The sequence below is a fragment of the Rhinatrema bivittatum genome, chromosome 3 (assembly GCF_901001135.1).
Source record: "Rhinatrema bivittatum chromosome 3, aRhiBiv1.1, whole genome shotgun sequence".
Taxonomy (NCBI): domain Eukaryota; kingdom Metazoa; phylum Chordata; class Amphibia; order Gymnophiona; family Rhinatrematidae; genus Rhinatrema; species Rhinatrema bivittatum.
In genome coordinates this window covers 460,123,517-460,150,015 of record NC_042617.1, presented here as the reverse complement: position 1 = coordinate 460,150,015, position 26,499 = coordinate 460,123,517, and the positions used below count along the sequence as shown (strand labels likewise).

The 26,499-nt window shown below is 43.4% G+C and overlaps 1 protein-coding gene across 1 annotated transcript in view; it reads left to right on the top strand.

The window, feature by feature from the left end:
- NBAS (neuroblastoma amplified sequence) overlaps positions 1–26,499 on the top strand; it is a 1,239,997-nt gene that overhangs the window by 505,593 nt on the left and 707,905 nt on the right. The window contains exon 32 of the mRNA XM_029595926.1: positions 16,690–16,803. Coding sequence (XP_029451786.1) covers positions 16,690–16,803 — 114 coding nt within the window. The remainder of the gene's footprint in view (positions 1–16,689; positions 16,804–26,499) is intronic.

Below are 26,499 nucleotides of genomic sequence, written 5' to 3'. Positions count from 1 at the left end.
ATGGCCACATCTGGTTTCTGCTGATGCCACCAGTGCCCAAGGACCATGTCGATCACTGATCCTTATGAGGTGTGCATCCTCTGCTTGGGGGCATCACATGATTGGGGTTGTCATTTGTGCGCCCAGGTGAACCCAAAGGGAGGTCTGCTTCAACTCGACAAAATGGATCTGCTCTTTGGCTCGAGGAAGCCTGAGCCATTGGCATCTGCATTGCTGGCATTGGCATCAAAGGGCTTAGAGTTGCACCAGTGGACATCAGGCCATTGACATCGGTGGGACCATTGGATCCATCGATGTTGCCGGTGGAAAGGGGCACTGGAGACTGACCGTTTAAGATCTCGTCTGGGCTGTGGACGCCGGGTTCATCGTCTTTGACCTCAGCACCGGGGAAAGACCGGGCCGAGCATCAAGTGAAGCCTAAGAAGCATCGACACTGGTACCATGGATGAACTGTGCCAGGCACGGAGATGCATCGGCTTTGCCTCGATGCCCCTGAAGCAGCCCCATGGTGAGGCGTGCCCATCCTCTATCGCTGCCCGTGATCCACGATGGTGTTCACCAGTCCTGGTGCCAGTCGCCAATCCCCTTCATGGGACAGAGGAAGATCTGGCTACCCTGCCTTCCTCCCAATCAGTGTTGGCATTGGCAACGTTTGTGGAGGAGCTGGAATGCCAAGTCATGCTGGTGGTGGAGTGGTTGCTGCAGGACTTTGGTCCCATGGCACTGACTGCACTGGAGCCGGTGCTGCCTATCCTCGTTCTGCTTCTGGAGAAGCTCGATGTGCTCATTGATGCATTACCAACCCAGCTGGAGTCTGTTCTTGTGGCAGCATTGGTGCCCGGTGGGGCAACGAGGTCTCCCCTTACCGATATGGTGCCCATTGCCAGTTCCTCTGAGGAGGAGGCTCCACAGAGCCTGCAGAAATGATGAGGCATACAGCCTCCCCGTCCACTTTTACCAGTGCCTGCACCTCTGGATGTAGGCTGAGCACCTAGGGCCCCATCCCCTGTAGCATATAGTGAGGATGAGGGTCCTTATGTCTCCTGGGGGGATGATCCAATGGAGTCCTCTTCTGAGGATTCTGGTGGTCTCCTGTCAGACCCTTCTCCTCCAGATAAGTGAAGGAAGTCTCCGCCTGAGGACTTAACCTTCATAGGCTTTGTGAGACTCATGGCGGAGGCATCCCTTTTCAGCTTTTGACAGAGGATGATGCTAGAAACAAAATGCTTGAGATCCTCCAGTTCATGGAGCTTCCTTAGGAAATTGTGGCGGTCCTGTTACATGAGATCTTTAAGGAGTTACCGCTAAGGATATGGGAACACACCCTCACAGTGCCTCTCGTTAACAAGAAGGTGGACGAGGTCTATCTTGTCAAGAAGGCTGCCGGATTCAGTAAGTGTCAGCTGCCTCACCAGTCAGTAGTGGTTGAATCCTCCTCTCAAGAGGGCCAAACGCTCTCTGAGCTATTCCTTGGCACCCCTGGAAAGGACCACAGAACAATGGATGCTTTTGGGAGGAAGGTGTTCCAAGGTACCTTCCTTGTTGCCCACATCGCTGCCTATCAGCTCTACATGAGCCAATACTCGTGGGACATCTGGAAGCAGGTGCAGGAGGTGGCTGAGCAGCTGATTTAACAGGGTCTGGAGAGCGGAAAACACGAAGTCCATGCAACCTATGATGTATTTGAGGTGGCATCGAGAATCTCTGCAGCGGAAAATGGTGCCCGCAGAATGGCATGGCTGCGGGCCTCGGATCTCTGATCGGAGATACAGTAAAGACTCACTAATGTGCCATGCACTGGAGATAGGGTGAAGGATGCTGTGGCCCAGCTTCGCGACCATCATGAAATGCTCCAACAACTCTCTGCTGGTCTCCAGACTCGTCCTCCTCATCCATGAGGCTGTCTAGATTGGGACATAGGAAGTCTTTCTTTCACCAAAAGAAGTACTATCCTCCGCCTCCTCAATCCCGTTAGCACCAACAGAACTCCCTCATCCATTCCAGGCAGCAGAGAGCTCCCAAGTCCCAGCCAGCTCCTCAGTCAAGTCCAGGGACAGAGTTTTGACTGTGCCACAGGGAGCATAAGCCAGTTGCCTGTACCCGGGATGATAGACTCTCTGGTCGGGGGTAGGCTGGAGTTCTTTGCAAACCAGTGGCCCAGTGTAACCTCAAACCAGTAGGTTCTCTCCATCATCCATCAGGGGTGCCAATTAAATATATTGAGTATCCCGCCAAGTTGCCCTCTGCCTACTTTAGGGGCCAGTATTGCATCAGGAGGAAATACAAGCAGAGCTCGCCTCTCTCTCTTTGCGGCCATAGTTGTCGAGTCCGTACCACCAGGGCAAAGAGGGTGGGGATTCTACTCTAGGTACTTCCTGATTCCAAAGAGAACAGGAGAACTTTGTCCCAGCCTAGACCTAAGGGCCTTGGACAAGTTTCGAAAAAGAGAAAACTTCAAGATGGTTTCCCTAGACACCTTGATCCCATTTTTGCGAAAAGTGTACTGGCTTTGCTCCCTCGACCTAAAGGATGCATTCACTCACATTTCTGATTTGTGGTGGGAACACAGCACTTCCAGTACTAAGTGTTGCCGATTGGGCTGGGGTCTGCCTCACGGGTCTTCACAAAATGTCTGGCCATAGTGGCAGCGTATCTCCAGAGATTGGGAGTGCATGTCTCCTGTATCTGGATGGCTGGCTGGTCAAGAGCACATTTCAGGCAGTGGCCATCAGGTCCATGCGCTTGACCATTCGGTGTTTGAGTCACTAGGGGTCGTTCTCAACTACCTAAAGACCCTTCTCAGCCCATAATCTCAGTTGAACTGCATAGGAGCCCTGCTAGATATGGCTCAGGCCAAGGCCTTTCTGCCCTACCAGAAGGCTGTCGCCTTAGCAACCATGGCAGCAGAGATTCAACAGAGTCAGCAGGTATCAGCCGGGCACATGTTGAGGCTATTGGACCATATGGCTGCAACCGTCCATGTTACTCCCTTGGCACGTTTACACATGTGAGGAGCCCAATGGATCTTGAGGTCACAGTGGCACCAGGCCATTCAGAGCCTCCAGGATTGCATCTGAGTCACCTAATTACTTACTAAATCTATTGGAGACTGTCTTGAAAACCAACTCTGTTACAGTTCATCTGAGTGCAATTGGCATATACCACCATGGTGTAGTGTTGTGACCGTTGGTCTGCGACGGCTTCGCCCTGCCTACCTTACTCTTCTTGCGGCTCCTCCCATTCACCTCGGACTACTGGCTGCCGCGGCGTCTGACTGCTGACCTCTCCAGCGTCCCCGGACCGGCTTTGGTGCTGCTTCCCGCCATGCTCCTCCAAAGTACCATAGGGTGCACACGCCGCCCTCATCTTTATTTCCTCGTTGGCGCGAACCTCGGGTGCGTCCCCCTGAGATGATGTCACGCTGCCCAGATATTTAAGCCTACCACTTTTGCTAGCTAATTGAGTTAGCAACTCTCGGATTATTAACGATGGGATTCGCTCTCCGTACTGAAGCTACTCTGCTACTCCAACGTTATCTAGAACTCTTACTGCTACCGGGGTACCCGCTCCTTGGGAGCCTCATCTGCTTCTTTCAGGTGCTATCAGGAAACCGGTACTCGCTCCTCGAGGGCCCATGTTCCCTGAGTTGCTGCCTGCATCTACAACCCTTTCTACTTGGAAGACTTCACTAACAGTTTCCATCTGTGAATTCAACTACCATCTATTCCACAGTACTGCTTCCCTGGAACCAGGTACTCGCTCCTCAAGGGCCTGCCCTCTGTTCCAGTGCCAGACCTCTCGTCTGGTGGAATCGCTGTGTGAGTACAATACCACTGAGTCTCCCTGCTCTAAGGGATCAGGTACTCACTCCTCGAGGGCCTGCTCTCCCTGTCTCAGAGCTTCTCCTATTCTACCTGGACTCTGAATGTTTCTCACTGTGTACTCATAACTCTGTCTCTTTCCACTACAGCACAGCCAAGCAGAGGATTCGCTGTTCCAGCGTCCTGTGGGATACTCGCCCAGCCGGGCTCAACATCTACTACTCATTATTGCCACCTCTGGTGGTTTTCAAAAACTGTTTAAATAAAGATTCAATCTGTTTTTGTGTGTCCAGAGTCTAGCCTGACACTGTGGTCCCTCACGGGACTGCCCCCCGTGGGTGTGGTCAGCTGCCACAGTGTCCAAGGATCCACCCAAACATCGATAACCATAACATGTAGATGGTATGCCTATTCCTGTATAGCCTGTAGTTGTATGTTTCATGCGGTGCCTGCTTCAGTTGATGCCTCCCCTAAGGCCCCCCACTGTGTCTTAAGATCTGAATGAGGTGTTAGCTCAGCTGATGAAATCTCCTTTTGAGCCGCTGCACACCTGTGACCTGAAGTTACATGATCTGGAAGGTGATATTTTTGGTGGTGGTCACTTCAGCAAGCAGGATCAGCGAGCTCCAGACCTTAATGCTTTATCCATCTTATACTAAATTTTATCATGACAGGGTAGTCTTGTGTACGCACCCTAAGTTCCTACCTAAGGTGGTGACAGATTTCCATCTCAAAAGTCAATTGTCCTGCTAATATTCTTTGCTAGGCCCCATTCACTCCAATGCGAACAAGCACTGCACAATTTGAATTGAAAGTGAGCCTTAGTCTTCTATCTGTAGTGGAGAGAAGCCCATAGACAGTCCACCCAACTTTTTGTTTCTTTTGATAAGAATAGATTGGGCGTTGCTGTTTCCAAACAGACAATATCCAATTGGCTAGCAGATTGCATTGGTTATGCCCAGGTGGGACTGCATCTTGGGGGTTATGTCAAGGCTCGTTCTGTCAGAGCCATGGCAGTGGCAATGGCCCACTTGCGAGCAGTTCCCGTGGAGGAGATAATTACTGTCTGGATAGGGATGGCCGACGCAACAGTAGGTTCGGCCTGTCTGTCCTTCGGAAACTGTTTGAGGTGTAGAACCCAACTCCTCCAACCTAGGTCCCGTTGTTTGTGTTCAGGCTATCTCTCCCTCTGTTAACACCGGTGGTGTTGTACCCATTGGCAGTTGGTTAGTTGTCTGTTGGTCCCCTTTTTGTGTTGGGGAGTAGTCTGTAGCTAGGGATTCACCCATTTGTGAACATTACCATTCTGCTTGTCCTTTGAGACAGCAGAGTTGTATACCTGTAACAGGAGTTCTCCGACGACAGCAGGAAGTTAGTCCTCACGAAACCCACCCACCACTACGTGGAGTTGGGTTTCTCCTATTATTTTACTTTAATCGTAGTTCAGTGTGATGAGACTAAAGAGGGTCCCCCACGTGAACACGTGGTATAGGGCATGCTGGGCATGCTAAGTGTGCCTAGTCAAAGTTCTAGAAATTTTGACATATGTTTACCACATCGGGGCTCAATCTGATGATGTCACCCATGTGTGAGGACTAGCATTCTGCTGTCCTCAGAGAACACCTATTACAAGTAAGCAACTCTGCTTTATCTACATGTGCCTAACCTACCTCCCTAAATGGTGTGGTACTATACATATGTACATTAACCAATTTTAAGCTTGATTTCTTAGTGACTATGTGAAAAGTGTCTACCCAATTGATAATGTATATTTAAAAAAACTGTTGATCTTCCAAAAAATCAGCAACCAATTAAAAAAAAGACAAATATCCTCATATATGATTTGTTGTGCACTTATTATTGCATAGGTTGACTTGGAATACTTTTCTTGTTTAATATTTGTTCACAAGCTTTTATTTGATGTGTCATCACTACCTCTTATACAAAGTTAATCAAGTCAAGTAATGCCTCATCTCTCTTTGGGATAGTATAAAAAATAGAAGGAAAACTGATGTAGTAGACAACTAATTGTTGTAGTTGTTATAGCATACCCAAGTCAATTGTGCTGCAATGACTGCATGAGAAATCAAACTTAGTAATAATAATGTAGTGTTTAAATGATGCAAGTTTGTTCGCTCAGTGTGTCAGACTAGCATCCCTTAAAGGAACACATTCCTGCAGTATTTCATTATTGTAAAACCAAGCTGTTGGCAAAAGAGAGCGATCAAACGCTGCAGTAGCTGCAGGGGATAAAACTGTGTACAAAACAAACAAAGCAGTTGTGTCCTGGTTGACATGTTGTGTGTCAAGTGGAGCTGAAAATGTGAAAATATTGAATGTCATAAAATGTGAGTTTATAATGTGAAGGCAGACAGATTGTTGTTAATGGCATCATAAGTAGTTTAACTGCAACAACTGTTTAGGGATATTAAGTGCCACCGGCTTGTGTTAGAAGCTAGACCCTACAGGAAAATCCTTAGTATGTGAAATCTCCTTCTGTGAATCTTTTCCCTCCAATTCATTTCTAAGAGTTCAGTATTAATTTCTACTCAGTGATCTGGTACTTTTGTAGTCTAATTTTCTTTTTTGCATTTTAATTAGTATAAGCATGATATTTTTAAAGCATTTAGGGTTTTTCCTGACTTCATATTTTATTAAAACAGCATCTGGCTGTGTGGTTCATTAGTAGCATTTCCAATTGTGATAAATGTTTGTAGAGCCACTCTTAGATTTGACTGAGAATTTAACAAGCTGTTACTCTGCAGCTTCTATAGGAATTTCAGTTTACAGATCCAGTTTCCCTTTTTTTTTTTTTTTTGAAATTGTATTATGAAAAAAGACATCACTACTGCTTAAGAAAAGCATTTTTAAAGGCATCTGCTTTAAGGAGTTGACAGAACTGTAGCTAGATTTATTGAACTTGGTTTCTTATTTTAATTGCTTTCAGTAGGGAATGTGGATGCTTTGTCCAAAGGCCATCATTGTAGAACTGTGTAGTTAATATTTATGAAATCAACTTTTTCCAAGTTGAACATGCTGCTGCTCTGATCAAGAAATGCCTACTATGAAAGCTCAGTATTTGGAAAGTAGGTAACATTTTACCCATGTGCAGCAGTAGCATTCTTATTCATTGATTTTTCTTAATTTTTGTGTATTGCTATTACTGGTTTTATTGCAGTACAGAGTGGTGTTTAGACAGCTGAAGGTTTTGCTTTTTACTTCTGCTGTATGTTAGAATTAAGATTCGGTAAGAAATTTGCATTAGCATCAAGTGATTGGGTGCCAATGCTGATATATCTGGGGCCGAGGTAATAAGACCCACGGTGAAATTGGCGTTGGTTGTCTGCGCATATTTATTTTTAAAGCATCTGGCAAAAGGAGGCGCCTCCCGAGATGTAATAAAGGCCGGGTATGCAAATGAGATGCATGCAGAAAATCCACACTAAAGTAAAGCATGCGAAACTGCATGCAAATATGCGTACTTAAGGCCCTAATGTAATAAACTGCGCATAAACTCGCATTGATATGGTGACCCACCAGTGATTCTGGGGACGAAAGCTTTTCCCTTTCATAAAACAGTGAAGAAGTTAGTGGTCTGGGAGTGGGTCTGAAGGTGGGTAGAGTAAGGTCTAATCCCTTCATGTTCTGTGTCTAACTGCACGGCAGATGCTGGTAAGAGTGGAAAATGTAGTACAAATTTCTTCAGCCGACCCGCAAAATGTTCCATAGCATCTGGAAAAAGTGAAGTTAATCCATGATTACTCCAGAACTGCACGGACACACAACCACACTAATACCACCAATGGAGTAAACCAGCCTGCAGACGAGTTCTTTAACTTAACTCCTGGCCTCACCCAGGCACTTGTTGCGACAGTCGCTGCCCGACGTCTCCACTCCGCCCTCCTTACCTCTTTGGCGAATCCCTCTTGGGTTGATGGAAGTTTGGCTGCTGCGGCGTCATCTTGCCGACCACCTCCGGCGTTCCCGGACCGGCTTGACGCTGCCTTCCGCCATGTTCTCCTGAGGCCTAAGGGCGCACACGTGGCACGGCCCCAACTCAAGTACCAGCAGTGGCGCGAACCTCAGGGGCGTCCTCCTGAGATGACATCATCATCTTCGGATATTTAAAGGTCTTTCATTTTGCTAACTAATCGAGTTAGCAAAGGGTTTCCTACCTAGCTGCTTCCAGGTATCGCTGCAGATGGGATTTGCTCTCCGCATACCTTGCTACTCTGCCTCCTCGGACTTTACTAGGGGTACCCGCTCTTTGGGGGCCTCGCTCTCTCTCTTACTTTTCAGGTCGCAGTCTGGAACCGGTACTCGCTCCTCGAGGGCCCACGTTCCTGGACCTGCTACTGAATATAACATCTGCCAGGAAGTCACTGCTGCCTACACCACCAGTGAGTTACCATCTCTCTCTCAGAGCTTTCCCTGGAACCAGGTACTCGCTCCTCGAGGGCCTGCTTCATTCCAGCTCCTGGGCTGTTCTAAGAGACTACAGTGTGAGTGTTACCATCCAGATTCTATTCCTGAACTCTGCATACTCTGCCTACTCACTATCTCAGTTTCTCTACAGCTCAGCCTTGCTGGGATCGCTGTTCCAGTGCCTGAGGGACTGCAGCCCAGCCGGGCTATTACAGCTCACTACTGCACCTCTGGTGGTTTTCAAAAACTGTTTAATAAAAGAACTTGTGTTTGTCTGTCTCCCAACTCTGAGCCTGACCGGTGGTCCTTCTCGAGATCTTCTCCCGAGGGCGTGGTCAGCTGCCACCGGCCCAAGGATCCACCCACAACTATCACAAATAACAGCACTAAAATCCTGTGTATACAAACCTGCACTAACTGATCCATGACTCCCTGCATAGACTGACTAGTTAATTGCCTCCTTTGCATGCCATTTGCATGCACTTGCATAAAACAGCTGCAGGTTTATGCATGAGTTTTTTGTGCACTGACCACATTATTACATGCACGAGTAAGACTAGCATAGGAAAAATGTATGCAGACACATGCTTAAGTATGTGCAAAAAACCTTGGCAGCTGTAGTGCAGCGGATTACATTAGCCTCTCTGTGTGAAGATATGAGTGGCCTCCCCAGTACGGATGCACGAGCGCCGCAAATAACCGGGCTCCTGATTCACCCATGCTGGCAGCCGCCCCCTGTGCCACAGCCCGCGACATACCTGGGTCGGCGGGGCCCGACCCCCTTCCCCTCTGCATGCTGGCATCAATGGTGCCGAACTCGTGTTGGCGCTGCAGTGCGAAGATGATGCGCTCCCCTCCTGATTGGCCCAATCTTGGGGGTGGCGACATCATCAAAATGCGCCCCGACGTTGGGCCACTTGATTGGCCGGAAGTGAGCACCTCTAGCTGACGTCGGTGGGCGAATTAAATCACGCCGGGACACTCGATTCAGCTTCTTTTCCTCCTGGCCTTGAGTGGAGAATTACCCCACCTGTTCCCTCCCACTCCTTGCCTAGTTAGAGAATTCTGTTAGATAGTGGGTGACATTTGTATGTTAATCTGTCGTGGCAATGACCGAGTCCAGGAGTGCCTTTGTAAATGCAGAAGCGTTAGAAGGAAGCTGGGAGGTGCTGATATGTTTGTGAGAGGCCTAGGGGCCCTCACCCTTGCCACAAATGATCCATATCGGCCTGCACTAGGGGCTTCGGATTGAGGCTGTTACGTGGGGAGGGGCTCTGGCAAGGCTTGCTTTGTGGTGGATGGGCCGGGATCCCCTCCAGCATATGGGATACAGGAGTCTGCTTACTTTGTAGCGATCTAAGCCGGGATTCCATCCAGATCTTGGTGGTCATGATGCCTGTTCCAGGGCTCACTGGAAGCGAGATCCCTTGGTTCCGCTTAGGCGGATGTTAGACTATCGGCATCTGTGATTTCATAAGCATTATTGAAAGGACTCGGCGCATATTTAGACTCCCATGTTAGGGATTCTGATAAACGGTTGCGACATTTACATCCAAGCTCTGTGTTGTGTTTTCCTTGTGTGTATGAGGGGGAGCACAGTGAAGCTGGGGTGAGGGGCGGATAAGAGCTCATGGGTGTCCGGACTGCCTGGTTATTGAAATCAGTACTGTCCTTGCTAAATAGAAGCTGAATAGCATTACAAAGGGAAGTCTGTCCAACTCTGCTGCATCAAATGACCCTGAGACCTAAAGATCCATTATTTATGGCTTTAGGATCAATCCAATCCCAGACTTCACTCCAATATAAGATTTAAAAATATGTATGAGGAGTACTGGGATGTTTATAGGTCTGAGATTTCTGGTTTTGAAGAAGGAATATTCACTAAACCTCTCATCAGACCCTTATCTTCGGGTAAGGAATAGATCTCTGAGCATCAATCATATTCAGTTTTTAAGAACATAAGGAATTGCCATGCTGGGTCAGACTAAGGGTCAACCGAACCCAGCAGAGGCCAAACAAGGCCACAAGTACCTGGCAAGTACCCAAACACCAAGATGATCACATGCTACTGATGCAATTAAAAGCAGTCGCTATTCCCTAAGTCAACTTTATTAATAGCAGTTAATGGACTTCTCCAAGAACTTATCCAAACCTTTTTTGAACCTAGCTACATTAACTGCACTAACCACATCCTCTGGCAACAAATTCCAGAACTTAATTGTGCATTGAGTGAAAAATAATTTTCTCCGATTAGTCTTAAATGTTCTACTTGCTAACTTCATGGAGTGCCCCCTAGTCCTTCTATTATCTGAAAGTATAAATAACCGATTCACATCTACTCGCTCAAGACCTCTCATGATTTTAAAGACCTCTATCATATCCTCCCTCAGCCGTCCAGAGAATCCCCCTCTCAACTTATCCAAAGAATAGCTGAAACAGTATTTGACTGCAGACTTGGAAAAGATGATGATGATGAGTATGATCAAGGCTTGCAGGCTGTGTACATTCTAATTATAGCATCTTTTGGGATATGAAGGAGCCCTATTTTTTTTTTGTACCACTGAATTTCACAGAATTGAACCAGTAGCATGTGATTTATTTTTGAAAGAACCAAATAATTTAATTCACAAATTTTTATTTTACAACTTAAAATACCTGTAAAAGATGGATCACAACATATTCTAAAATCACAAACATAATTTATATAAAGATTCATTAAATTAAGACAAACATTTAATATTCATATTGAAATCCCCATTACTAATTCATTATACCCACCACCACAAACAGGCATGCGGACACACATATACAGGCGCAGCTAGATATGTAGCAATTTTATATCCTGTGTGCACATACGCGTGCATATTATAAAATAGCCCTGGCCACCTGTATATGTGCTCCTAATTTTAAGCTTGCACTCAGAGCAGCGTAAGTCGGCTTTGGGATACACAAGTGACTACATTTTATAATAGTCATGCGACCAGGCCATGACCAGTTTCACCAGTTTGTCCATCAGTTTGCCCAATTAGTCTGCACTCCCCTCAGTTTACACAGACCCCTCAAACACTGCAGAGATGCCTGGAAATAGTTTTATAAAGACTTACACTTCTTCCATAGCAGAATAGTTGAGCACTTATTTACCTGTCGTGTGCCCAGGCTGGTAGTTACTTGCACACACATCTCTCTTCCCTGCCCTGGAACGGCCATATCCCACTCACATTCCACCCCTTATTTTTTCTGATGCGAGATATTCACACATCAGTTCTTGTGTGCGCATGTGGGTGGTTTATAAAATCTTGTGGACACGTGCATACGCTACAGATTAGCCCATCTCCTGATTTTGGCACATGCCTGACTTTTAAAATTCACTTTTAAGGCTATAAGCAGTGCTATAATTTAATTTTTTTTACAAAATTTTTTCAGTTTATAACAAGTTTTCCAAAATGTTCCCCGAGTTTTAATTGTAACTTTTTTAATTATTTAATGGAGTGCTGAGTTCTAGCCATATTTGAAGTATTAAACAAAACTAAGCTGCTAGGAAATTTAAAAAAAAAAAAAGCCTTGCTTATATTGCCAATAATTTATTTATATCTGAAAAAATGTTTTAAACCTCCTTGAGCTATAATCAGAAAAGTGGTCTAGAAATAAGAATATGTATTGGAATGTGTAATGGATTTCTTTTGGCTATTTGTTGCTTGTAGTTTAGATTCTTCGAAAGGCACCTAGAATGTTTTGAAGGGGCGTATAAATTCTATATTCCAGTGGGATAACAGAGGTCAGCAAATGTTGTATAGTTTGGTTTTCTCTAAACTGCTCATGGCAAGCCTCAGATTGACAGGTGCTAAAGAGATTGTCACTTTGTTTTGCCTATTTATATGCATATCATTTTCCACTTTTCAGAGATAAATATTTTAAAATCTTGCATTTCATTTCATTTATTCAGTTATATATGCACACTTCTAATCCCAGAGCAGAGTTCAGTGAAGTGATCCATGCAATAAAAACAAATCTAGAAAGAAAATCAATCAGCCTAGTCATAGATACCTAATAAAAGAGAAAGCGTATCAGAACCTCCAGATGCCATACAGCATATGCTGAAGAAAATAACCAAGTTTTCAGTGACTTCCTGAAGCCAATCAAATCGGACATTAAATGAGTGTCTCTAGGAAGTGAATTCTAATGAACAGGTGCAACACATGAGAACATGTGCCTTGTAGTAAAAACCAATATTTCTTCTCTTAATGAGAGAATCTACAATAAATTTTAGTGATCATAGTGAAGAGATCTAGTAGGAACATATATTTGCAAACAAGTAATCAGTTGCTGTAACCCTAACTTCAAGATCCTGAATGTAATCAGCATAAACTTGATTCTGCATTGAAGAGGGAGCCAGTACAGACCCATTAGAATAAATAAGACACACTATGTGTCTTAAAACCATAGCATAAAATAAGACGAGCAGCAGAGTTCTATATCAGTTGAAGCTTAGATAAGTTTCTGTGGCAACTCAACAGTTTCTGTGGCAACTCAACAGTTACAATAGTCTAAATGAGAACAAATAAAAATGTAGACTATTGTGACTGTCAGTTCAGTGTGCTGCAACAGTCAAAAAAGCAAACAGAATGTTTGGAATTATTAGAAAGGGAATGGTGAATAAAACGGAAAATGTCATAATGCCTCTGTATCGCTCCATGGTGAGACTGCACCTTGAATACTGTGTACAATTCTGGTCGCCGCATCTCAAAAAAGATATAATTGCGATAGAGAAGGGCTACCAAAATGATAAGGGGAATGGAACAGCTCCCCTATGAGAAAAGACTAAAGAGGTTAGGACTTTTCAGCTTGGAGAAGAGACGGCTGAGGGGGGATATAATAGAGGTGTTTAAAATCATGAGAGGTCTAGAACGGGTAGATGTGAATCGGTTATTTACTCTTTCGGATAGTAGAAAGACTAGGGGGCACTCCATGATGTTAGCATGGGGCACATTTAAAACTAATCGGAGAAAGTTCTTTTTTACTCAACGCACAATTAAACTCCGGAATTTGTTGCCAGAGGATGTGGTTAGTGCAGTTAGTATAGCTGTGTTTAAAAAAGGATTGGATAAGTTCTTGGAGGAGAAGTCCATTACCTGCTATTAAGTTCACTTAGAGAATAGCCTCTGCCATTAGCAATGGTAACATGGAATAGACTTAGTTTTTGGGTACTTGCCAGGTTCTTATGGCCTGGATTGGCCACTGTTGGAAACAGGATGCTGGGCTTGATGGACCCTTAGTCTGACACAGTATGGCATTTTCTTATGTTCTTATGTTCTTAGTTGTTAATAAAGAAGGACACAGTTTATAGATATATTGCAGTTGCAAAAGTGCTTCCTTTATTACTGCAATGATCAGATCTCCCAAATTGCAAAACAGCTCACTTTTGAGCTGTTTTGCAATCAACTATCATTAATAGAAAGATGAGGACAATTATCTTGGGGGGGGGGGGGGGGGGGGGTGGTGGTGTCATTCTTCAAATCACATTAGGGCATTTTCGCGGGCGTTAGGGCCCTAATGCCATTGATAAAACCATAATGCCTGCATTCAATAATGCATTGCGAGATGACTCACAATATTTATCGCGAGTCCTATTTCAGGCAGGAATTTGGAGAGGGGGAGTGGAGAGTGGAGTAGAGAAAGAGAGCCTCTGGGGAAGCACACATTTTTGTCAACTATTTATACCACTGTAGGAGGGTCAACTAGTAATTCGAGGTGAGGTTTTGCTGCTGGTCTAGGGTTTGGAGGGCAGTTTTACATGCACAATCAGAGGTATGAACAGCACAGATCAGTGAAGACTTGATGTGATTTGGAGTGAGAAAATGTACACAAAGATGAGATTTGTACAGTGTACTCTCGACCTAGTTTGCACTCTGTATTTAGCTGCTAGGTCGAGAGTACACTGTACAAATCTCATCTTTCTGTACCTTTCCTCACTCCAAATCACATCAAATCTTTACTGATGTGTACTGTGCTGTTCGTACCTTTGTGCATTAAAACTCTTCCCCAAACCTTAGACCACCATCAAAACCTCACCTCGAGTAACTAATTGACCCTCCTATAGTGTTATAGTTTATTTATATGAGAGCTTTATAAAGAGTTTGTCTCTCTCTCCCTCCATCCCAACAAGACGACCAATTGTACTTCATTACCTGCACACATAAAATAGCGCCCTTAGTAACACAATTTTATCAATATTTTCTTAAAACTAGGTGGCTTTGCAAATCTGACTTGTTTTGTCAAAGGTTTGTTTTTTTTTTTAACTAAGCAATGCTAGGGAGTGATGGGGAAGTTTTTATTTATTTATTTTTAATTCTAAATATAGCTGAAAGAGAGGGGGGATGGACAGGGGATTCCTCAGGAAGGATATTTCTTGAAATTAAGCATTGCCGGGGAAGGAGCAGGAATGTCACAGGAAGATTTACAATTTTTTTCAAATACTGTGAGGTAGTGAGGAGGGAGTGGATGCCACACAGTGGGGTTTTAAAGCTAAAAACAGGATGGATTAGGGGGAGGGCACCCTAGATTGGTGGGTGGGTTTTGTTTTTTTTTTGAGGGCTTAGTCAGCTAGTACTGACTTTTTTTTTTTTTTTTAAGCACCAGCTGGCTAAGTATAAGGCATTTTTTGAATAATGATCTTTTAGTGAATCAGTCTTGAGGCGATAAAAGGAAATAAATGCAAATATAGATGAGAAAAATTAAATATATTTATTATTGTCTGGTCATATTTATCTCCGTGTGGCAGGATATGGCACACATTGCTGTTAGTGCTGCTGTTTCTTCAAGGATTGCACTAATTTTTTCTGTTCATTCTTTTGTGAGACGTCTTTTTTTAATTTTTTCTTAATATCTTTATATTTTGTACAATACAGAAGATGAGATATTTTATAAGTATGTAGTTTGTGTAAGGATCTGTTGCAGTCCAGTTTTATTTTCTAGTCTGTACCTTGCAAAAGGAAATATAATGGTATTTTAACACCTGTTGTAACATTTGCAGTGCTTCCGTTTTGTAGTTGTAGCGTTCTTTTTTTAAGTCTTGTTGGTCCTGCTATGGTAAGTTGGCTAAGTAAGTACTGTGTTTTTTTTTCCACTTATTTTGTGTCTGGTAGTGGAGACTGCTTGTGTCACTGTTTCGGAGATGATATCAGGATTAGAGTATTCTTTGTTTGTATGATGAGTTGTAGGGGAAATGACTTTGTTGTCCTGTGCACCCATTTCTGGGGGTCATTTCAGAGGATATGAAATATTTGGTTTCAGAAGTGGCAATGCAATTTCTATTTAGGTTCTGTCTCAACTATTATAATTTTGGATTAATGATGGAACTCAGGCTTCACTTCATATAGTAGAACTGGTTGAATGATGCTATTGAATAATTTTCACAATAGTTTTCCTGGGGGTTGAAATTGGCCTGTGATTTCTTTATTGCTTAGAAGCCTTTTTTAGTTTGTCTGTATAGTCAAATTAAAGATCCCAGATTCACTTATGAGGCCAAGGTATGCAAATTCTAGGTTTGCTCTACTTCTTGGTTATTTATGTAAAATTTTATTTTGTGAGAAATGTTCTGACTTTTTTCATGAAAATCATAATTTTAATCTTTTCCAGATTTACTTCTTGGGCCCATGACTTGCAGTAGAATTTTAGCAGATTTAGGTCCTTTGCAGATTACCTGGAATAGGAAATAAAATAACCAGGTCACTTTGTGCAGCAGGTATTTGAGCTTTGAGTCATTTACTTTCAGTCCTGGGACTGAGGATCTCATACTTCCCAGGAACAGAATGACATAACAGTGTGATAAGATCTTTGATGTAAATGTTATTGGGCTATAGCCCTTTTGTATTTCTTGCTTCTGCCTGAAGCTGCCTGTGTACTTGATGATTATTTTTAAGGCTAATGGATAAAAACTTAGCTTCAATTTTCATAGGTTTTCCTTTGGGTTTCAGTTTTCAGTGGTTTAAAATGGAGTTCATGATTTCAAATAACCAAATGCTTATACAAATCAGTTTCCCTGACAAGGTTATTTTTACATGCTTGTTAATCAGTGCTTCAGTGTTTGGGCAAAGCCCATTTTGAGACTTGTGCAGAGTTTTGTTATGAATTATCGTACTCTTGTTGATGCTATTTATGAACAGGTTTTTTTTAATCTAGGGTCCCCGGGCTCCCATGACTCTGTAGCCATGAAAAGGGCCACAAAATTGAGCCCTTCCCACAGAGCTCCCCATTCCCTGTGGAATAATTGAAAGGACTCGACTTCTGGTATCATATACTCAAATCACCTGAGGCATAGTAATATAACTAAGCATTTTAGCATAGTGCATTTTTTGCTTAATTATCTAAGATCTGGAAATCAAGCTTTTCTATGCAGTATTCATTTTGCAGTAATTAATAACTATATCCTTCTATTTTTTAACAGTGCGTTTATGCTCTGATCGCCTCAGCCTTGTCAAGACTTGTATTGCTGAGAGCCCAACAAACTACAAACAATCTGCAAAGCTGCTGTGTCTTGCGAATTTGCTGAGGGTAGCAGGTAAAGTTTTGTAAATGTTGAACTGCAGAATATCTCCAGTATGTAATGCTTGAGGGCATGAACATTAATCATCTGTCTGTGTGTCAAGGGATGTCACCAAAATGGTGTCTGGAGGAGCAGGCTCCTTGGACAAGCAGCTTCATTTTACAGGTGCATTCTCATCAGCTGCTGTTACTGTCTTCAATGAAACAAATCTGGTTTAATTTGTATTTGAACTAAAAATTTGCATAGAAACATGATTGGAGGGTTCAAATGTTATATATTTTAGTCACGTTACAGTAACTGTAGCATCCCAGTGTTTCTTTCCTCCTAATCATGTGCAGTTGCTTTGACAAAAAGTAATAGGGCTGCTCCTTATACTGTTTTTAAGAGTGAATATTTCACATTCCTGTCAGTAGCATACTGGCATACTGACCTAGAAATAAAACTCTGAACCTTCTTTCAAAAAAAGTATTTTCACATTCTGCCTTGTTGGGAATAATCGTTATTCGTTTAAGGATGCCCAAGCAGTTTTTCCATTTAAGTTCAGCTGCAGTATTCCACTTTGAAGTTTCTGAATAATTATGCTACTGTGTTTTAAGCATGCTGAAGAAAAGGGGATGATCTTAAAAATTGATTTTAGGGAAGACTCTTGCTTGCCTATTTGTTCCTCCTCTCTTTTTTGCAGAAGACACATGTTATTTAAAGTCAGTTTTTGAAAGGAATCATAATGTTTGCAAGTGAAGCAAGATAAGCCTACTGAGTGCTATTGATGTGAAGTGAATCTTTGTGAGTCTTCGTCCTGATTTTTGGAGCTGTGCTTTCTTGTGATGTCTGTAATAAAGTTCAGTAAATTCCCTTTTCACTGTGCCCTCCATAATTATAGTCATAATAATCCCTCTATAATAACTGGTGTGTTTTATTTGATCGTGGTTTGACTGAGAAATCTGTTTTTGGTCTTAATAGGATAAAATTAAATCATATTTTTCATTTTATTGGATAAACCAAAGCAAATAAGATATTTTTGCCATTTAAAAATGTTTGTTTTGAGGCTGTCAAAAAATTGACATGAAAATCATCATCTTAACCGGTTTGGTTTACAAACAAAACAAAAGTACATGTTGCTGCAGTACTGACAAGAAGAACAGCCTATTGCTTGTCTATCTACTGATATTTACAGCATATTAGCATCAGTGATGAAATACAGATTTGTTTATATTGCTATGGAAATAGTTTCTCCGTGGATATAAGAAATTTTTTATGCTAATGTTGATAGTACTACGGAATTGGCATAAACATCCGCCTCCATGCTAATGCCATTTGTGAAGCATCTTGAATCCAGCAGGTTGCAGGATCCAAGACAGTACAGTTTTACCAGATTTTTTCAGGTGAATCTGATCAATTCTTTTCATTGAATGACCAGAGTATTAAATTGGGGATGGGTGCTGATTTGGTAGTTACCTGGATTTCAGCAAATATTTTGATATGGTTCTGCATAGAAGGTGTATTAAAAAACTTAGTAGTTGAAGTGTGGGACCTAAGATGATGGGTTGGATTATAAACTGACTTAGTATTTCTGCTTTTCCTTGTAACTCTCCTCACATTTTTCCATTTTCCCTCTTGATCTTCCATTCTCACATCTGTACTTCTTCCTTTCATAAACCTATTGTATTTCTTTTTTTTTTTCTATATTGATGATGAATTATATTGAGTTCACCCTTTGTGATGTTATGATTATTTTTTTTATTTCTGTATAATCAACTAAATAAACTGAACTTAGAAAAGGATGGTCCTTTCAATCCAAATTCTTCCCTAAACTTGAATAATTTTCTACCTTAATTAAATATTTATCATTCCAGTACCTTTTTTTGACCTTAAGAAGTGAAGTCCATGCTCTCAGTCATAAATTCTCTCGGAAGGAGTTGTGTTCAAACAGTTCAGAACCAGGGATGGACCAGGCCGAGCATTGAGGGAAATCCTGTAAGCACTGCCATCAGTCGTCGTCTGCTCTGGATTCGGTGCTGCATCGGTGGCAGCCGTGCCGCCACCGAAGTGACCCTATGGTACGGAGGCCCCATCCTCTGATAAACCCAGGAGTCCCAGGCGTTCCCCACCAATATCTGTGCTGGGCATCAAACTTCCCTGGGGCTCCAGGGAGGCTCGGTGATGCCTCATCCCCCTCCATCAGTCCTGGCTTCCCTGGACTTCCAGGAGGAGTTGGATTGCAGGGTGCACAGTGCGGTACTCCGAGCCTACGGGGCATCAAACCGCTTCCAGCACCGGCCCCCATACCAGTGCCAGAGCCTGTGCCTTTGCTGTTGGTGCTCCTGCTCGAGCATCTGGACATCCTCCTTGGGGTCCTCCCGAAGCAAACGGTGCCCGGGGAACCCTCACATCCCCAATGGTCACCAATGCCCTCTTCCAGAGCAATACCCGTTATTGGGTCCTCTGAGGAGGAAGATATGCTGTAGCCGCCGGCATCCTTGTGTCCTATGGTCCAACGACCACGGTTCCCAGAACTGGTGCCTGGGACTTGAGGCATCTCCCTACCATTGGTGCCTTTACTGCCCTCGAGGCTACTGGGGCCCTTGGTGACCATAGTGCCATTGGTGCCCTTGATGCCCAAGCCGAATGGCTTTGACAGGGCTTTGAGAGGGCCCACCCACCCCTAAGGACCTCAGTGAGGAGGAGGGCTCCTATGACCCCTGGGGAGATGATACTTCGGACTCCTCTTCTGAGGACTCTGGTAATCTCCTTCCAGAACCTTCGCCACCAGATGAGAGATGCAGATTGCCGCTGGAGGACCTCCTTTGCGGGATTCATCCAGGTTATGGTTGAAGCCATTCCCTTCCAACTCCTCACAGAGGAGAATGCTTGCCATAAGATGCTGTAGATTCTCTAGTTTGTTGATGCGCCATAGGAGGTGGTGGCTGTCCAGTCCATGAGATCTTCAAGGAACTTCTGAGGATTTGAGAACATCTAGTGTCAGTTTCTCCTATTCATAGGAAGGCAGACGCTATCTATTTCGTTCAATTCGTGGTGGTGGAGTCCACTCTCAAAAAAGCCAAATGCTCCCACACCCATGCCTCCGCCTCTTCAAGCCGAGACTGCAGAGATCTGGATATACTCGGTAGGAAGGTGTTTCAGGGCACTATGCTTATTGCCCGCATCGCCTCTTACCAATTGTATATTTTATTTATTTATTTATTTAACATTTTTTCTATACCGACCTTCAAGGTTAAATACCATATCAGGTCGGTTTACATCGAACAGGGGTAGATCAGTGTAACATAACATAACAAAGGAACAACTTTTTATAATTAGTGGAGGTAAAGCAGAAAAGTAAGAAAGTTACATAATAACAAGGACCATGAACTAGGAAGCTGAATTCAGCTGGAAAAAGAGAAACCTTAAGAATGTATTAAATTAAAATACTAGGAGACTAGTAACTGATGAGAATATTGAAGGGGCGAAGTTCCAAATTCAATGCTGAGTAGTTGTAGTTGTCTAGTGAAAGTTTGAAGGATCAGGGAAGGCTTGTAAGAAGAGCCAAGTTTTGAGTTTGTTTTTTTTTTTTTTTAATACAATTGGAACCTGTGGAAACAGGTCCAGGAACTGGCAGAGTGCCTGCTACAGCAGCAGTAGGAGGCGTTCTCTGTTGTGGTACAACAGGGTCTTGAGGTAGGAAAACACGAGGTGAGGTCCACCTACGATGTTTTTGAAACAGCGGCTAGGGTGACTGCAATGGGCATTGGTGCCTGTGAGATGGCCTGCTCCAGGCTTCCTATTTTTGTCTGGAGGTGTAGCAGATACTAGCTGATCTGCCTTGTACAGGAGAGAATCTCTTTGGGAACAAGATCAGGGATGCAGTAGCCCAATTGAAGGATCACCATGAGACCCTTCAACAGCTATTGGCTAGCACTTCAGTCCACCATTCTTCATCAGGAAAGCCTCTCGCCAAAGCTTGAGAAAATGTTTCTATCAGCAAAGGAAATATTGCCCTTCCACCTCCCAGTCTCGGACCCCCTGAGCTGGTTCTAGAGATTGTTCGCCCCCAGCCTGCCCACCCACAAACCCCCACCATGGGCTTTTGACTGGATGTGAGGGAGCTTGAGTCAGTCCACTGTTCCCCTGGCAGTGTGCCCCCCTGTGGGGGACATGCTGCTTCACTTCTCCCACCACTGGCCACACATCACGTTAGACCAGTGGGTTCTTGCAATCCATCACCAGGGGTATCGGCTGAATTTCATGGTTGTCCCTGCAGACTTTCCCCCATGTCCATCGTGGGGTTCGTCTACTCGGCCAGAAATACTTCAGACAGAGCTCTCCACCTTTATAATGACAGGAGCAGTAGAACCTGTTCCCTCCCGCCAGCAGGGACGAGGGTTTTACTCGAGGTATTTTCTGATACCAAAGAGAACAGGGGGATTGTGCTCCATTCTCGATCTCAGGGCCTTGAACAAGTTCCTTCAGAGGGAAACGTTCAAAATGGTCTCTGGATATACTTATCCCACTCCTCAGAAGAGGAGACTGGCTCTGCTCCCTTGATCTCAAAGATACCTATGCCCACATTGCGATCTTCCGAATCCACAGGAAGTATCTTTACTTTGTGGTGGGGAAGGCTTATTACCAATATTGAGTACTACCGTTTGTTTTGGCCTCAGCCCCTCGGTTCTTCACCAAATGCTTGGCAGCAGTGGCAGTACACCTCAGACATCAGGGGGGTACATGTGTTTCCCAACAGACAACTGGCTGGTCAAGAGCACCTCACAGCAGGAGCCCTTCACACCCTGAATCTGACCATGCGAGTGCTGCAGTCTCTAGGGTTTGTCATCAACTACCCAAATTCACACTTCTGCCCGTCTCCCTCTCAGGACTTCGAGCCAGACTGGACACGCCTCAGGCCAAAGTGTTTTTGCCCCGTGATTGGGCTCTTGCCCTGTCTTCGCTCTCGAGTTCCGTGCGCAGCAGTCAACAGGTTCCTGCTTATCTGCTGCTTCACCTGTTGGGCCATATGGCTGCCTCTGTCCATGTCACCCCACTGGCCTGCCTTTGCCTGCGCAGGGCCTGTGGACATTGCGGTCACAATGACAGCAGGCATCCCAGAACCTCGAGGCACATGTCTCCATCACGCCACCTCTGCATGTCTCCCTATCCTGGTGGGAGAACCTCTCCAATCTGGATCAGGGAATCTCATTTCAGGCTGCTCCGCCTCAGGTAGTTCTTACCACCAATGCCTCCACCCAGGGGTGGGGGGGGCCCATATGGACGACCTCCACACGCAGGGACAGTGGACAGTTCAGGAATCTCTGACAGATAAACTTCCTGGAGCTTCGGATGATTCATTACACTCTTTGGAAGTTTTGAGACCACTTGTCCCACAAAGTCGAAGACTTCAGAACAATTCTACAGTCTCTAATCTTTAGTAGCCTTGACTATTGCAATGCCCTGCTTTTCGGCCTACATCACAATACCATCCATCCTCTGCAGCTAATTCAGAATGCTGCAGCTCATATCCTAACTGGGAAAGACCACATTTCCCCAGTTCTTTGCTCCCTACATTGGCTACCTGTTAAATACAAATAAAATACAAGTACTCTTCACGATTCATATTCTCTTAAATGATGACACATCTACTTGGCTTAGTTCACAACTCCATATTTACAGACCAACAAGATGTTTACGCTCGGCCTACAAAAACCTATTACAAGCATAAACCATCAGAATTCCCTGACTTGATATCATGAGACGACGCGCTTTCTCAGTTGCTGGGCCCCAACTCTGGAATTCCATCCCTGACAGCATAAGACATCTTGAAAACATGAAAGAATGTAAAAAGAATTTAAAACATATCTTTTTAAATGCGCGTTTAACATTGAAGACGCAACCTAATCAATTTCTGTACCCAGATGATTTTCTATCCCCCCTAATTCTTTTCCTCCCTATTTACTTTCCCTATTTTTATATATTATTTCTTTTAGCTTATTTTTTACAATTGATGTTTTATTAATTTATGTATATGTTATTTTTATTGTGTGTGACATTGTAAACCATTTTGATTATACCCCAGTATAAAAAACTGTATATAAAATATTTTAAATAAATTAAATATTACGCTCAATACAGCTTTTTGGTTCACTGGTTTCTATTTTGTGGGTCCATCCTGTTGTTTCTGATAATTGTTTTGATATAGCACTGCTCTCTTACAGTCTGTTGCCTTAAAGGTTTTAAGTGTTTGTGCACATTTCGTCTCAGCATATGTAAGTTGTAATAAAATTGTCTTTTTTCACCATCTTTTCACTTTAGCTACTGTGCGGTTTTGGCTTCGTTTGCAAGCTGTGTTTTACATTTTGAGCGGTTGTAATGCCTGCTCATGATAAATATGATTCCTTGATGCAGCTCATATAGCCGTTTTTATGGGCTTGTTAAGCATTTATTAAGCATTCCCAAGCTGGGCTCTGCTTGTGGTTTCTTGCACCTTTCTGCTCTTTCGAATAGATAGGCTGTATGTACACTTTACTCAATATTTACCATTATTTCACAATCATTTTGTGGGGTTCTGCCCACTTTTTTCATCTATATTTTCATTGTTTTTACAGATACTATTACACATGTGTTGAAGATCCTATTCATCTCTCCTTCTATCTCTCCCGATACAGCTAGTATGAAACACGACCTGTGTCAGGGGATGTACAGTGCTGTGATCATTATTCATTGATTACATTGCTTTAACTTGTGCAAGGCCAGCCTGCCTGACAATTGGATTAGAACAATAAAAATGTTTTTGATTTATCAAGACAATTCTTGTCCTGTAGATGGTTCTCAACTGTTTGAACACACCTCCTCCCGAGTGGATTCACTCTTGTGTGTGCCTCTCTTCCACTTACTTTGTTGGCTCAGTTATAAATTGATATCATTTACTAATCTATAGTCTATATCTCTTGAAATTTGCAAGGATGCAATACCTTGTTGTGTCCACATACTCACTAGTCCCTATTGACTTGATTCTAGCTTGATCTGTCATCCTACAAGGCCTGTTTGTGAAACAGAGTTTATCTCCTTCCCTCGTAAGGCCTCTCTGTTAGTTTCCAAAGTTGACTTCCTATCATAGTGTTCCATGTGATAGTTACAAGAATTGGGGAAAAGACTATAAAGAGAGCTTGTCGCTTGCAAAAACAGTTTACCTGTTCTCATTTGTCAGTGTTGCGGTCTTATATTTCCTCATTTCATTGAAGATAACCATGAAGTAGATATTTCTATCATAATTCATTTTCTCTCATCAGAGGGAGAGAAATTCAGGGGTTGGGAACTCCAGCCCTAGAGGACCACAAACAGGTCTAATTCTCAGGATATCTAGACTGAATATGTATGTAATATATTTGCATTCAATGGAAGGTGTGTATGCAAATATATCTCATGCATATTCATTTTGGATATCCTGAAAACCAGACCTGTTTATGGCACTCAAGGTCCGGAGTTGCCTACCCCATGGGTAATTGTTTACCTGTAATGGTTTTTCTCTGAAGTCAGCTGTAGAATAAGCCACAGTGTTCCACTTGTCTAATCATTTGGGCTTTCTCTCTACTCTGCGTTATATTTAATAAATTAGTTCAGCTATAATATTCAGCCAGCTGAAGTACTGCGGCTCCAGCAGAGCCCAGAAAGCCTCCCAAATGTGCCTAAAGATTTTTTAAAAAGCTGTAAAAGAATCCTCCAGTTTGACTTGTGTTGACAGCTTATACTACTGTCAACAGAGAACTATAATTATACATATACAAGTATGGGTATTTCGACAACTGTTCAGTAATTTTTCATTATCACTGTATTACAAATGTTTCTTTCCATGGCATCATCCTACAGTTTAGTGAACTATGCAAGGGTGCTATTTTTCCATTTAGAAATACAAATATAGCAGGATTGTAGTATAGATTCTGATTATAAAACTGTGTACTGGGCAGCAGTTGTTCACAGTTTGGTGTGCAAACCTTAAATATTGTTATAATGGTTAGTGAACTTAACAAAATGTTTCCCTTTTCCAAACAGATGGTGTGCTAAGATAAATACTTCACACACTTCTTGCATGACAATATAGAAAATCATTTGTAATCTCATTCATAAATCAGCAATGCTAGGCTATAGTTCCAGTGCTCATATTTTGGTACCCTTTTGCACTGCCATTATGTTAGAAACAATTATTTTTTATGGTATAATTCCATAATCATGCAAATTATGGTTTGCTGTTGTTTTTTTTATATGAACTACACATTTGTACACAGATTTGTGATCAAGTGCTACATAATAAGTGCTGTTTTATGTCAGACTAGTTACTGGAATCTATGATGTTTGCATGTCTAAATGGGAGAAAAAATTGTTACTTGATATAATTCATGCAGTTTTTAGATGATGTTACAGAAAATAATCTGTCTTCTAATGAAAATATGAAAAATGGCAGGAACTTAATAAATCATTTATAGATGTGTATTTCATACTTTCTCACAGGACAAGCAGGATGGTAGTCCTCACATATGGGTGACATCATCAGGATGGAGCCCAATCACGGGAAACTTCTGTCAAAGTTTCCAGAACTTTGACTGGCCCCTACTGGGCATGCCCAGCATGGCACTAACCCTGCAGCCAGCAGGGGACCCCTTCAGTCTTCTTTTTTCCGCGCAGCAGTAGCCTCGCGGTTTAGGAGCTCTGAAGAGATTCCTGACAGGAATTTTCCTCACGGACTTAATTAAAATTACTTCGCCCCACAGGGGTCCCTCCTCTATCTTTTCTCAAGCTGCGGTACTCCGGTAAGTTTTTCACCGTTTTTTCGTTGATTACCGTCGAGTTTGGCCCTCGTGGCCTACTGGCCATCGACCATACCGCGGCTCGATTTTTCTATGGCCATGGTGTCGGGTTTCCATCTGTGCCCGGACTGTTCTCGCACCATGTCTATCATAGACCCTCATGGAGTCTGTGTAATGTGTTTAGGCCGTGAGCATGATGTCCTGAATTGCACCAAATGTGCCCTTATGACATCGAAAGGTCGCAAAGCCAGAATGGAGAAGATGGGACTCCTTTTCCGTGCTCACACCCCGACGCCGTCCATCGCATCAACGTCATCGGAACCGGCACCGTCAAAGTCGCACCACCATCGACAACCGTCCGGTGACATTAGAACATAAGAAATTGCCATGCTGGGTCAGACCAAGGGTCCATCAAGCCTAGCATCCTGTTTCCAACAGAGGACAAACGAGGCCACAAGAACCTGGCAAATACCCAAACACTAAGAAGATCCCATGCTACTGATGCAATTAATAGCAGTGGCTATTCCCTAAGTAAAATTGATTAATAGCCACTAATGGACTTCTCCAAGAACTTATCCAAACCTTTTTTGAACCCAGCTACACTAACTGCACTAACCACATCCTCTGGCAACAAATTCCAGAGCTTTATTGTGCGTTGAGTGAAAAAGAATTTTCTCTGATTAGTCCTAAATGTGCTACTTGCTAACTTCATGGAATGCCCCTAGTCCTTCTATTATTCGAAAGTGAAAATAACCGAGTCACATCTACTCGTTCAAGACCTCTCATGATCTTAAAGACCTCTATCATATCCCCCCCTCAGCCGTCTCTTCTCCAAGGTGAACAGCCCTAACCTCTTCAGCCTTTCCTCATAGGGAAGCTGTTCCATCCCCTCTATCATTCTGGTTGCCCTTCTCTGTACCTT